Below are 14,936 nucleotides of genomic sequence, written 5' to 3'. Positions count from 1 at the left end.
CCCCTACACTATTCACCAAGAAGGAGAGCAGATACACCTTCCTCCACAGAAGGCAAGGGCAAAAAGGTTCAGTAGAGCACTTGATCCTCAGGTGTGGGTTCTGCAGTGTTCTTATAGGGCCCTTCACCTTCCCCCTTTGACAGGGTACTGCACATGGCCTTGCAGTGACCCATGGGACAGATGACAGTGACAGATGAGAGCTGAGGAGGCTGGGGGGGGGGGGGGGGTCCAAAGCTGTGACAACTCAATCAGGCTGAGTGGGGAAAAGATGGTGTTATAACCCACATCAGACCTACGGGCCAGTCTTCCTGTGAGTCTCGCTGAATATGAGCTCGCACGCCAAGGGGGCACGAAGTCTGAGGCCATTCATAATCATGATCTGCACAAAGCCAGCAAGGTATGTAACTGATGGGACAGTCCCGGAACAGACCCGGCTGGGATCTGAAGTAAATTGTAAATCTATTTGCTTCACAATAAACCAAGTTTTCTTTTGAATTCCATCTCGGTCTGGACTTGTTTGTGGCCTACTCAAGGTGATGTCGGGTCTTGTCCATTCTGGGACACTGTAAGGAAAAGGTCCTTACTGATGAAATCTTGGAGCCTGGAAGCTTTACCTCACTCAGGTGGGAGACCCATTAGTGAAACTCCCATGCTTTCCTCAAACCTTGATTTATGCTTTCCTCCTGTTTGCTGTACAGTTGCAACGCTCTCTGGTCATTTATTTTTGAACCAAATAGTGCCCGAGACTTAAAGTCTTTGCTAAAGATTTTCTGGCTCGCTAATTTAGAGCTCTTCAAGATTCTGAAAGGATAGGGGTGATTCTCCAATATGGAGCCCAAGTGTGAACGCCGTCGTGAACGCCGTCGTGCTTCACGACGGCACGAACCAGGCCCTAGCATGACCGATTCTGGCCCCCACAGGGGGCCAGCATGGCGCTGGATCGGTTCACGCCACTCCAGCCTCCTTTCGTGGCACCAAATAGGCGCCGCGCCAATTCACGCATGCGTAGTTGGGCCCTGCCAACTTGCGCATGCACGGGGGACTTCTTTAGTGCACCAGCTTCGACCAATGTAGCGTTGGTGTTCAGGGTCGGCCGTGCCATAAAGTAGGCCCAGTGGGGGAGAGGCCGGCCCACCAATCAGTGGACCCCGATCGCGGACCCCATCGGAGGCCCCCCTGCCCCCCAGTGAAGGAGCCCCCTCCCCCCCCATAGGCCACCCCCGACCATTTCTGTAGAGTTCCCACCGGCAGCGACCAAGGGTGAACGGCGCCGGCGGGACTTTGTCGCATCGGCGCGGCCACTCGACACATCCGGGCCGGAGAATTGGCGGCCCCCGCCGATTCCAAAAGCGTCGTCGCAAATGACGCCAATTCCCCGCACCTCAGAGAATCGCGCGCCGGCATCGTGGCGTCGTGGCGCAGTTGCGGCAATTCTCCGGCCCGGCGCGGTTCTCGGAGATTTGCCCCTGATTAAACAAAGTATTAATGTGAATTGTTTCTTCTGGTCAACAAGACAGTAAGAAGAGAGCGCAAAATACAAAAAAAAAACAGATTGGGTTAGTTGACTGGCTTTATCAGAACTGTCAGTTTTGGCTGTTCCCTTTTTTAAAAAAGCCATTTTTTTCTGGTTTGAAGTTCTGGCTTTTAAATGTGGATAAAGATGAGCAGCAGAATTCTGTGTCCGCGGGATCCTCTGCTGTGCTGCCAGCGCACCTGCGCGTGTGCGTTTCCCGATGGCGTGGAGTAGCCACAATGGGAAACCCCATTGGCCAGCTGGGGGAACGGAGAATCCCGCTGCCTATGGAGGCGCACTGCATAGGAAAGCGCGGTGGGAGGTGTCATAATATACACACAAGTATATGATGGTGCATAGACAGACACTGACTGACACACTGAATGACCAATCAACACACAGAACACAGCAGCCAATCACCAGACAGGACACGGCCACTATAAAGCCAGAGGGCACTAGTTTTTCCACTCTCTTGGGATGCAGCCTCTGAGACAACCAGAGCCGGTGATCAGCAACACGAACATCTACCATGTGCTAGCATTATAGTCTGGTCAGGTTAGCCTCAGGTCTCCAGTCAACTCAACATAGTGTCAACCCACAGTGCAAGCATGTTTAACAGCTCATAGTTAAATAAAATAGAGTTATACTTCTACAAGTGTTGGTAGCCTGTCTCTCTCACTGCTATGGTAAATGCAGTCCTCGCAGACTCAGCATACCCAACTCATCAGATGGGGCAGGGAATCCCGCTCAAGAACTTTGTTTACAATAACAGGCCCAGGCCCCCAAAGCCCATATGCCCCGATGTTTGGCATTGTGCCCATACCCCCATGTCCTGAACCCTGATTGTGGCCATCATACTTTGGAAGGATGTGAAGACATTAGAAACACTGTAGGAAAGATTAATGAGAACAGTACTAGGCAGGAGAGTCTTAATTTACATGGATAGATTAGAGAAACGGTTCTCCTTACATAAAAAATGGTCAGAGTGATTTAGAGGTGTTCAAAATCATGAAGAATCTGGCCAGAATCGATAGCAGAAACTATTCCTTTGGCAGAACCCAAGGACACCAATTTACAGTGAAGGGCAAAAGATCATGAGGATAAATGTATTCACACAGCAAGTGGATGCATTTGAATTCACTGCCTGAGATTGTGCTTGAGATAGATTTAATCTTGGTTTTCCAAAGAGAACGGGATAATGATTTGAAATCAAAATAATTACGTGGGCTAAAGGGAAATAGCAAGAGAGTGGGATCGACTGAGTTATTCCTGAAGAGAGCCAGCACAGACGTGACAGGTCAACTAACCTCTGTGTTGTAACCATTATGCAAGTCTTTAATTCTAAATAAACCATTTTATATTAATGATAGACAATCTTATTAGAAGAAATTATATCAGTAATGAACTTTTTAAACATATAAACCATAGTATTCAACCACACAGAAGACTTTTATGATCACGGGGCTGCTTTTTACTCCTGGGAAGGCGGGATATTAAGCAGCAAAATTTCCAGGAAGTCATAGGGAATCAGCTGCCCGCTCCTATTCTTGGCTCTGTAAAATAAAAGGCTTATATGAAGGAACTTCTTCTGTTTATGCCCCTCCTCCTAACTTTAACCTGTTGGGAAAGTTACAGCCCTGTCCTCGCTCAGGCCAATGTTTTTTTAATATAAATTTAGAGTACCCAGTTCATTTTTTCCAATTAAGGGGCAATTTAGCGTGGCCAATCCACCTACCCTGCACATCTTTGGGTTGTGGGATTAAAACCCAAGCTAACACAGGGAGAGTGTGCAAACTCCACACGGACAGTGACCCAGACCCGGGATCAAACCTGGGACCTCGGCGCCGTGAGGCAGCAGTGCTAACCACTGCGCCTCGTGCTGCCCCTGAAAATAATTATACTAGGTGTAGCAAATATTGCAGGTAAAGCATGGACACACTCATTATGAATTGTCTTACACAGGTAGGCTTCCACAGGAGTTTTCAATGCAGTTTAAAATGCAATTAGTTGTCCGCATACATTTTTCAAACAAGAAAAAGATAACGATTAATGGAAGAATACAGCTGGAGTTCATTCTAGCGCTTTAACACATATAACAAATTCCACTGGAATGTCTGACCTGTTCTCGTGCTTGAAATTTTGAAGTGAAAATTGAGTGTATCATTAAGATCCAAATGAATGAACGGATTCAGATACGCATTATTGGAATCCTCAGTCCATGTGGAACATAAATTTTCATAAATACTCCATGTGCCATTCCTGGAGCTGAAGTCATAAAGGAACCATTTCCCTTCTTCGATTAATGTGTAGTAAGAAGTTAGCATTGGCATTGTAGCATATGCTAGGACAAGATTGCTGCTATTCACCCTAAATATCAGAAAACTACTGTATCCAGGAACAACCAATGTATTCTCAAAATCATCAGCTTCAAAGCCATAATCTGTTGAAACAAATAGGTGATGTGAATTATTAGTCTATCTTTCATACCATTACTCACAGATCAATGACTGAAAAGCCAAGTCCAAGTCAAAGGGCAAGGTAGGGCAGAATGAGTAACAGAACAAGAATTCCTGATTTGCACTGTGACCAGGAGTTTGATTTCAAATCTAATCCAATGATATTCAGTACAGTGATGTTAAATAACAAAACAAAATATTTGGCATGAGTGAGATAAAAAACATAATTTGTAGTTTATATGATGAGGTTTCAATTGTAAATTTACAAATTTTATGTTTCATGTGAGTCACTGCAAAAAATATGGAATGAAAATGGAAAAGAAAGTCAAATTCAAAGGGATCAAAGCAATTAAACATAAGCATCAGAATCTGACAAGCAAAACACCGCAGATGCTAGTAAGTGGAAATAAGAACAGAAAATCTTGGAAATACTCAGCAGCTCTGGCAGCATCTGTAGTGAAAAAAGCTCGGGCGCGATTCTCCGGACTCACGACGGTTCGGAGAATAGCGGGCGTCGCAAATTTTTACGGCGACGCTGTTCCGACGCCCTCCCGCTATTCTCCGAACCCCGCAAAATCTTGGAGTCGCCACTCCCGACAAACGCCTCCTTCCCGCCCCCGACATGACCAGATTCACCACTAATAGCCCCCCCCCGCTATTCACCGGCCCGGATGGGCCGAAGTCCCGACATCATCGCGCCCTGTTTGCACGGCGTGAAACACACCTGCTATTTACGTTCGTCAACCTGTCGGGCTGGCTGACGACAGCTTGGAGGAGGTGAGCGCACCGCTCAGCGCACCGCTCAGCGCACCGCTCGAGTCTCGTCACAACGGAGAAGGCATCCCTGAGAACGGGAGGGGGGGTCCAGAGCGGGGTCAGTGGGGGAGACAGAGGGGGCAGTGGGGGAGACGGAGGGGGCAGTGGGGGAGACGGAGGGGGCAGTGGGGGAGACGGAGGGGGCAGTGGGGGAGATGGAGGGAGCAGTGGGGGGGCTGGGGGGGGCAGTGGGGGGGCCGGGGGGGCAGTGGGGGGGGACGGGGGGGGCAGTGGGGGGGACAGGGGGGCAGTGGGGGGGACGGGGGGGCAGTGGGGGGGATGGGGGGGTCAGTGGGGGGGACGTGGGGGTCAGTGGGGGGGACGGGGGGGCAGTGGAGGGGACGGGGGGAGTGGGGGAGACGGGGGGGAGCGGGGGAGATGGGGGGGGGGGAGTGGGAGTGGGGGGGGGGTTATGTAGAGAGTGAGCGAGTGAGCCGTCCAACCCCGTAACAAAATGTCTGCCGCCATGCCATGGCGTGCCGGTCACGAGGACACGGCCGCTGGTTGCCCTGTGGCTTACGGCCACAGGCCACTGACGCACCGGTGAGGAGGACATAGTTTACTGGCCATTGGATGCAGAAAGTGACCAGGGGTTAGGCTGCCCGCGTGTCAGCAGCGCGACCAGGCCACCGGGACACACAGGTATCCCGTGGCAGGCGGCTGCCGAGGTGTCGACTAACCTCCGTCTAACATGTCCCGTTTCTCTGCCCCCACCACCCTTCTGTAGGTTAGCACAATGTCTGCGAACAGAACGGCTATGTTCTGCGCAGTGGTTGGGGCCGCTGCACTGCATTTGGCGATGCAGCAGCATCCACAGCCACAACCCGCAGTGGATGCAGGGCCAGCTGCAGCAGCAGAGGGAAGGGCCGAGGAGTTGCCAGTCGTCGAGCAGCATGGGGAGGAGGAGGAGGAAGAGGAAGAGGAGAGAGTGAGGGTGCAGCCACGGCGCCAGAGGCGACGACCAAAGCCGAGGGTGTACCGTGTCCGGGTCTCTTTCCTAACAATGACGGACATAATCTGCGGGAGGAGACTCCGGCTGAGTAGGCAGACGGTGATACATATCTGCCAACTCCTGTCGCACCTCGCCCCACGTGGAACGGGGGGAGGACACGCGATCCCGGTTGCCATCAAGGTGACGGTCGCTCTTAACTTCTATGCTACCGGCTCCTTCCAGTCTCCGAGCGGGGACGTCTCCGGGATCTCCCAGTCATCGGTCCACAGGTGTATCCGGGATGTGACCGACACCCTCTATGCCATCGCGGACCGCTACATCACCTTTCCCGAGGACCAAGCAAGTCAAGACTCACGAGCTCGTGGATTTGCCAGCATGGCCGGGATACCGAGGGTGCAGGGGGCAATCGATTGTGTTCACGTCCCCATGCGCCCGCCTGCAGGGGACAGGGATGTGTTCACAAACAGAAGGGGGACATACTCCATGAATATCCAGGTGGTATGCGACCCCCACATGAGGATCATGAACGTCTCTGCAAGGTTCCCAGGGAGTGTGCATGACTCCTACATACTGGCGCAGTCGTTCATCCCTGCGATGTTTGAGGGACGTCCCCCCCGGCTGAGGGGCTGGTTGCTAGGCGACAGGGGTTATCCGCTGAGGTCTTGGCTGATGACGCCTATACGGAGGCCTCAGACCAATGCGGAAACACGATACAACGAGGCCCATGCAGCAACCAGGGGTGTGGTGGAGCGCTTCCTTGGCCTCCTGAAGATGTGATTCAGGTGCCTGGACCGCTCCGGAGGGGCCCTGCAGTACCAGGCCGAAAGGGTCGCTCACATTGTTATGGTCTGCTGTGCGCTGCACAACATCGCGATCCAGAGGGGAGATGACCTGCTGCAGGAGGCGGAGGGAGAAGCCAGTGGCAGTGGTTCCAGCACAGAGGAGGAGGAGGAGGAGGAGGAGGAGGAGGAGGAGGAGGAGGAGGAGAGGGAGGAGGAGGAGGCTGGTGGAGTGGCGGGCACAGCACGCAGACACGACCCAGGTGCTGGTGATGTCCAGGAGGCGGCACGACAGACCCGGCGAGGACGGCGGGCACGCGACGCCTTGGTGGCAGCACGGTTCACGCATCGCATGTGACGTCCCCGCTGAACACCAAATCACCACCTGCATCGCTAGTCGTGCAGAGGGTCAACACACAACTTCCACCACCACAACCCCCCCCACTCCCTCTCAGTGTACCCTGCTCCACTTCGACATCACCCTTACCACTGGGTCCAGACGGTATGGCACAACATTGATGGCTGTGTCAGCGGGTGTGATCAGTGCCATGTGGAATGATGACAGCCCGCTCTGCGAAGAGCTGTGAGCTCAGAATCGTTAGAGAGAGTCTGACCCATGGCAATAGCTGAACCATCCACCTTGGTGGCCGCTGAGATCGTCACTGACACTCCATCACGTGCCCGCGTGGGCTAGCTGTGGGAGGGGTTGGGGGGGGGGAGGGGCAGGGATTGCAGACCCGGCACCGAAGTTTCACCGCTCGTCAACCCCAGCAACACTCGGTCACCATCACAAATCCTGTGGCTGTGGAACAATCACACGGTATTACAAGTAAGGTGGAACAGTGCGTTTAATGTTAACAATTATTTACAGGTGCCCTAGCCCCTACAACTAAACTGTGCCCTTCACCCGTGCCAACTTACTCAGTGTCTATCTTAGTTGCCTACGGGCCCTACCACTACGTCTAAGTGACCCCAGATGATACAGCAGGAGTGGAGAAGGATTGCTGCGAATCGCCCCCCTCGACTCGTTTCTCCTTGGCCAAGCGTTTCCTGGGACGACCCGGCCTTGATGGGCCAGGCTGCTCTGCGGGGGTCTCGGGTGACGTTGTGCCACCCTGCTCTGCCTGCTGCCCACCCGATGCACCAGGGATGGGACGGGGGGAGGCCGCGAATTCCGGGACGTCCCGTGATGGACTTAATGGGACGGGCCCCGAAACCTCCTCCTCCCTCGGGGAGCCCGGTGGCCCCCGGGCCTCACTTTGGGACAGAGGTGCGAGCGGGGAGGTGCCCCGTCGCGCCACCGACACCTGACGTTGCCAGTCCTGGAGACCTGCAACGGTATCCACCAGGATCCGAAGGTTTGCAGAGACGGAGTCCAGGGAGTTAGACATTCCCGCCAGGGACTGTGCGATCTCAACCTGTGAGTGCACGACGCCATCCAGCACATGTGTCAGGCGGTTGATGCTCTCGGCGACTGACTGCTGCGACTGGCCAATGACCTGGTGAGACTGGGCCAAGGCCTGCAGGGCGCCGGCAATGTCGTTTTGCCTCTGGCACATTGCTGCCTGTGAGAGGGCAACCCTGTCCAGGGCCGAGGATGACGCGTGCATATGAACCCCAATGCCTTGCATCACCTGACCCATTGCCTCCACCGCGGATGCCACCCGTGCGGTGTCGGACTGGGTCTCTGCCATGAGCGGCACCACTCCCTGCTCGTGGACGCGGTTCGACTCCTCTAACAGCGTCTGCAGAGTCTGGAAGGAAGCCCTCATCCCGTCGTTGTCTCCCTGGGTTTCTTGAGGCATCGGCTGTGCGGGTGGGTTGAGAAACTCCAGGAACTCCGAAAACGTCTGGGAGCCAGCTGCATCCTGGGCCTGGTCTGGCCTCCGCGTGTCCGGGCCCTCGGTTGCTCCGACCTCCACCTGCTGTACCTGCTCAGCTGTGCTGTGCAAACCAGACTGTGACCTAGGAGACTCATCACTAAATAGGCCCGCCGGGGTGAGTGTCTCTGGGATGATGGATGTTGTGGGAGATAGCAGTGCCGCAAGCCCGATGTTTTCGCAATTTAGCCCCTCCTCAATGGTGTGGGGCCGCTCAGAGTCTGGAGGGTTATCCCTGGCCATTTCCGTGGCTTGTGGTCTCGCCACCCTCTGGGCGTCCTGATCCGCAGATTGGGTTGGGGAGGATGGGGCTCCCCGCTGATCGGGCACCCTCTGTCGTGCGGCCCCGGGTGAGGTGGCGGCAGATGCCTGTGTCCGTCTGCAGCCAGACGGCCCTGGTCGTTCGGCATCACGTCCTAGGGAAGAGAATGAGACGGGTTATTTAGATTTGCTCGTCAGGCCGCTGGACGGTCCCAGTGGGCAGCGTGTGAAGGGACAGAGGATGGGGGAGGTATCCCAGTGGGCAGGGTGTGTGAAGGGACAGAGGATGGGGGAGGTGTCCAAGTGGGCAGGGTGTGTGAAGGGACAGAGGATGGGGGAGGGGTGGGTGTTTGTCAAGGAGGGTTGTCTCACTTGTTGCAGCTCCGCCAACCTCGCATAGCGCGACATCCCGGGTGGCAGACCCCCCAACAAGGTCCAGTGCCCTCTGCTCAAAGGTGGTGAGGGGGTGCAGGTTGGGCGAACCCCCTCCAGTCTTGTGCCGCTCACGGTTGTTGTGAGCGGACTTGGCCTGTTGGGGGAGGGTACATAGGTAGATCATTACAATACGGCAGGTATCAGCAGTCCGTTCAGATACTGGCACAGTTTGGGGGTCAAGTTGTCATAAGACGATTGCATCTCTCCACGGGGCCAGAGCGCTGGGTCTGTGACAACTTTGTGACCCATCCTCAAATAACTCTGGCCCAATCCCCCTCCACCCCCCGTGCCAGGGGGGGGACGTGGGTGATTAGGTCAAGGGGGGGGGAGGGATGGTTGTGACCAGGGGGCACCTTCTTGGCACTTACCCTGGCAGCCCTGGTGAGGTCGTGTAGCTTTTTCTGGCACTGCTCTGCAGAGCGAGGGTTCTGCCCCACAGCACTGACGGCAGCGGCCACCTCACGCCAGGCCTGGCGTACCGCGCTGGCAGGTTGGCGATGCCCTCTCCGCGGGCGGAGGATGCCCCTCCTCTGCTCGACAGCATCGAGCAGAGTCTCGACATCGGCCTCCACAAAACGAGGTGCAGCTCTCCTGGACTCCGACATCATGGCCGACAGATTCTGTGCTCGCCCGCGCCTTTTTACGACGTCGGGCGGCGTCACGTGGGCGTGTTCGTGTCGTCGCCGCGTTCCGTCGTCATCGCGCACGTGATTGACGCGGCCGCGTTACTAGCCCATTTCCCGGAAGTGAATACGTCGGGAAATGGACCCTTCACGACCGTCGTAAAACGCGCCCGTTTTTTACGACAGTTTTGCGATTTTTCGCGGGTGCGGAGAATCGCGCCCCTCATGTTTCAGTTGATTATCTTTCATCAGGATTCTCAACACATTTGCAACCGATCCCAAGGTTGACCTCTTGTGGTTGAGATAAAGTGAATCGAATGTGTGGGCAGCATGGTAGCACAGTAGTGGTGCTTCACAATGCCAGGGTCCAAGGCTTGATTCACAGCTTGGCTCACTGTCTGTGCGGGTCTGCACATTCTCCCTGTGTCTGTGTGGGTTTCCTCCAGATGCTCCGGGTTCCTCCCCCAAATCCCGAAAGATGTGCTGTGGCAGAATTTGGCGACTAGGGGCTTTTCATGTAACCTCATTGCAGTGTTACTGTAAGCATGATTGTGACAATAAAGATTATTAAATTAAATTATTAACTGTATTGGATCAGAGTCGACTTTCCAACCAATCAACTCACTTTCTTCCTGCAGTATAAATTGTTGTGATCATTTTAAATTCGGCATTTTGCATTTGCCCTGGCAAGCGCAAGATGAAAAGTTCTCTTTTCAGCAATATCTTTGTCCATAACATAAGTCAATCAATCGCAGTTTTGAAATTTTCATTGGTTTAGCCTCAACAACTATTTTGGGGAGAGAGAGTTCCTGATTATTTCAAGACTGTTGTGCGAAGAAGTTCTTCCTGACATCACCCTTGACTGCATTAGCTATAATTTTGAGTTCCAGTGAAAGTTTGTCCTCATCTTCTACCTATCCTTACTCAGAGCAGCATGGTAGCACACTGGTTAGCACTGTTGCTTCACAGTTCAAGGGTCCCACGTTCGATTCCCGGCTTGGGTCACTGTCTGCGTGGGTTTCCTCCGGGTGCTCTGGTTTCCTCCCATAAGTCCCAAAAGATGTGCTTTTGGACATTCTGAATTCTCCCTCTGTGTACCCGAACAGACGCCAGAATGTGGCGACTAGGGGCTTTTCACAGTAACTTCATTGCAGTGTTAATGTAAGCCTACTTGTGACAATAAAGATTATTATTAATTATTATTAGACTGCATCTTCAGAGATGCTACAAGATGGGCTTTGAACCTAGAGCTGCAAAAAAAGACACACTTATTTCAAATCTTGCTTACATTGCTGCCTTGATCCCTGAAGCTCCTATGATCTGAAGGGCCCTAAGCATAAGGCATATTATCAACCTGGATGGTTATGTGTATAAATAAGAAAGTTAAGTAATTTAGGTAATTAGCATATTGTTGCAAGATGCTATCCTCATTAGAACATGGAAATTGTCTTTGGGATAGGTGATAAACACTGTAGAATTCAGATTGGTGAACAAGGCAAGCCCTGCAACACAAGCCCATCTGTGAATATCTAACAAGATTCATTAAGCACTCCAATTGGACTGTTTGAGAGATTCAGAATTTATGTTCCTCAACAGTTATTAAATGTTAAATTAATGTGGTTTATATAAATTTTCTTATGACTTACAGAGAACAAGGGGGAAAAAACTGCTTTATGTGATCAGATTGCATAGGTGAAATTGGAATTTACACCAGAGTGCCGGCACCGTCTTTCAAAATGATAGCCGCACTATAAAGTTCAGGAGAACTGTTAATGTTGGGGTTGGCATTTATTTATTTTTCATTCTTTTTTTTTCAAAGAAATTTGATGTATCCAATTCATTTTTTCCAATTAAGGGGCAATTTAGTGTGGCCAATCCACCTAGCCTGCACATCTTTGGGTTGTGGGGGCAAAACCCAAGCTAACACGGGGAGAATGTGCAAACTCCACACAGACCGTGACCCAGACCCGGGATCAACCGAGGACCTTGGTGCCGTGAGGCTGCAGGGCTAACCCACTGTGCCACCATGCTGCCCCTTTGTTTCTCATTCTTAATAGCCTTGGGAAGGTGATACTGGGCCTTCTTGAACCAAGTAGTCCATGTAGTGAAGATCCTTCCACAATACCATTAAGTAGGGAGTGTAGAAATCTGACTCCATAATGACTGTGTATTGCCAAGGCAGATTGGTGTGTTTTGGAGGCAAACCTGGAGGAAATGGTGTTCCCATGCACCTGCTGCCTTTTTCTTTCCGGCTAGTGAAGTTGTGGGTTTGCAATTTGCAAGTAAAGAGGCCTTCGCGTATTGCTGCAGCTTAATCTGTAGATGATATGCGCTGCATCTTGCCACACTGATGTTGAAGGCAATTAATGTTTAATCTGGTGATAAGATGCCCATCTAAAATGTTTGTGTCATTTATTCATTCAAGGGATATGGACATCGCTAGAAAAGGTCAGCAATTATTTCTTATCTCTAAATACCCTTGAGAAGGTGGTGTGAGCTTCCTTCTTGAACTGTGCAGTCCTTGTAACTATACCCACAGTGCTTATGGGCGGCATGATAGCACAGTGGTTAGTACTGTTGCTTCACAGCGCCAGGCACCAGGTTTCGATTCCTGGCTTGGGTCACTGTCAGTGCGGAGTCTGCACATTCTCCCCATGTCTGCGTGGGTTTCCACCGGGTGCTCCGGTTTTCTCCCACAATTCCCGAAAGACGTGCTTGTTAGGTGAATTGGACATTCTGAATTCTCCCTCAGTGTTCCCGAACAAGTGCCAGAGTGCGGCGACTAGGGGATTTTCACTTCATTGCGGTGCTAATGTAAGCCTATTTGTGACACTAAAGATTATTATTATTAAAAAGGAAGCTCCAGGATTTTAACTCAGCGACAATGAAGGAAAAATCATGGGCTGGATTCTCCGCTGGCGGGATGCTCCGTTTTGCCAGCAGCTCGGGGGTTTCCCGACGGCGTGGGGCAGCCCCACAATGGGAACCCCATTGACCAGCCAGCGTGACGGAGCATCCCCCCGGCAGGGTGAAACAGAAATGTGGGCAGTGGGGCGGAGAATCCAGCTGCATATAGTTCCAAGTCAGTATGGTATGAGGCTTTGAGCGAAACTTGCAGGTGGTGGTGATTTCATGTATGTGCTGTCCCTATTCTTCTCGATGGTAGAGGTCATGAGTTTTAAAGGCGCTATTGAAGGAGTCTTGGTGAGTTGCTGCAGCACATCATGTAGACGGTACACACTGATTCTACCATGCATCTAATGGTGGAGGGAATGAATATTTAAGATGTTTGATGGGGTGCCAATCAAATGGACTGCTTAGTCCTAAAGGGTGCCGAAAGGTCCGTTAGTCATGTTGGAGCTGCCAAGCAAATGGAGAGTTTCCATCACATTTCTAACACCCACGTGTAGATTGTGGACAGGTTTTAGGGAGCCAGGAGTTGGGTTACTCATCAAAGAACACCTAGCATCTGACCTGCTCTTGAAACCACAGTGCCTCAGTCAGTTAGGTTCCTGGTCAATGATGATCCCCAGAATGTTGATGGCAAGGAAACAGTAATGATAATCCTAATAACTGTCAAAGGGAAATTGTTAAAGTCTTGTTGGAAATGGTCATGCCTTGAGATCATAGACTTTACAGTGCAGAAGGTGGCCATTCGGCCCATCGCGTCTGCACTGGCTCTTGGAAAGAGCAGCCTACCCAAGCCCGCACCTCCATCCTGTCTCCATCACCCAGTAACCCCACCCAACACTAAGGGCAATTTGAACACTATGGGCAATTTAGCATGGCCAATCCACATAACCTGCATGTCTTTGGACTGTGGGAAGAAACCGGAGCACCCGGAGGAAACCCACGCAGACACGGGGAGAAAGTGCAGACTCCGCACAGACAGTGACCCCAGCCGGGAATCGAACCTGGGACCCTGGAGCTCTGAAGCAATTATGATAACCACTGTGCTACCATGCTGCCCGATGAATGTTACTTGACAGTCATTAGCTCAGGTTTGAATGTTGTCCAGATTTTGTTGCATGCGGCATGGACTGTTTCATTATCTTAGGAATTGTATAATAAACTGAACATTGTGAACGTCCCACCTCTGATATTATAATCAAATGAAGATCACAAATAAAGCAGCTGAAGACGGTCAGGCACTACCCTGAGGAGCTCCTGCAGCAACATCTTGTGACTGACATTACTGACCTTCAACTGCCACAACTACCTTGCTTTGTTTTAAGTATAACTCCAGCCAGTGACGAGCTTTCCTACTTATTCACACTGATTTCAATTTTACTGGGACTTCTTGATGTCACATTTGGTCAAATACTACCTTGATGTCAAGGACAGTCAATCTTACCTCACCTCTGGGATGCAACTTTTTTGTTGATTCATAGACCAATGCTGCAATGAGACCTGGAGCCAAGTAGTCTAGAAAGAATGCAAATTGTGCATTGCCTAACAGGTTATTGTTGAGCTTTGACTGCTTGTTAGCACTCTCAATGCCAACTTCTACCAATTTTCTGATCATTGAAAGGAGGCAGTTGGGACAGTAGCTGTTGGAATGGACTTGTTCTTGTTTTTTTTGGCTTTTGCACATTTGTGCTGGTCTCCACCATAATTGAGGATAGGAATGTTCTTGGAACCTCATCCTCCCATTAGTTTCTTAAATATCCACCAACATTTGCAATTAGATGTTACAGGTGTGTGGGTGGAGCGATTGTTTGTTGTGGAATTGTTTACTACTATCCATAGCACGGTACTTCTATTGTTAAGCAAGAGTGCAGTCCTGTGTAGTAACTTCCTCAGATTGGAAAATAAGTTTTTAGTAACCTGGCGCTGGTTCTGGCATGATTTTCTATACTTCTCATTGAATCAGGGTTGATCCCTTGGTTCAATAGTTATGGCCGAGTGATGGATATGCCAGACATTGAGGTTACAGATTGTGTACCGCCACAGTCGTTGCTAGGTTGGAGATAAAAAAAACATTTTAGTTTACCATCCCCAGGAAGGACTTTAATTCTTCCACATTCTTAGGTGGCACGACTTCTCTGATGGCTTTCACGTTGTCTTCGCGTGGGTGCAGGCCTTTTGAGTCCACGTCTAACCCGAGATAAGTGACCTCACTAGCTTGAAAAGTGAACTTCTGGTGCATCAATCAGATTCCCACATCACTAAATCTTCTCAGCATCTCTTCTAGGCTTGCTAGATCTCTTCTGGAACATCA

The 14,936-nt window shown here is 51.3% G+C and overlaps 1 protein-coding gene across 1 annotated transcript in view; it reads right to left on the bottom strand.

The window, feature by feature from the left end:
- Positions 1–14,936, bottom strand: part of LOC119951341 (cation channel sperm-associated protein subunit beta-like) — a 200,709-nt gene that overhangs the window by 81,756 nt on the left and 104,017 nt on the right. Inside the window, exon 7 of the mRNA XM_038774468.1 lies at positions 3,633–3,953. Within this exon, the coding sequence (XP_038630396.1) occupies positions 3,633–3,953 (321 nt within the window). The remainder of the gene's footprint in view (positions 1–3,632; positions 3,954–14,936) is intronic.

Source organism: Scyliorhinus canicula, chromosome 2 (assembly GCF_902713615.1).
Source record: "Scyliorhinus canicula chromosome 2, sScyCan1.1, whole genome shotgun sequence".
NCBI lineage: Eukaryota > Metazoa > Chordata > Chondrichthyes > Carcharhiniformes > Scyliorhinidae > Scyliorhinus > Scyliorhinus canicula.
Note: the sequence above shows the minus strand (reverse complement) of the source record. Positions and strands in the feature narration are given on the sequence as shown.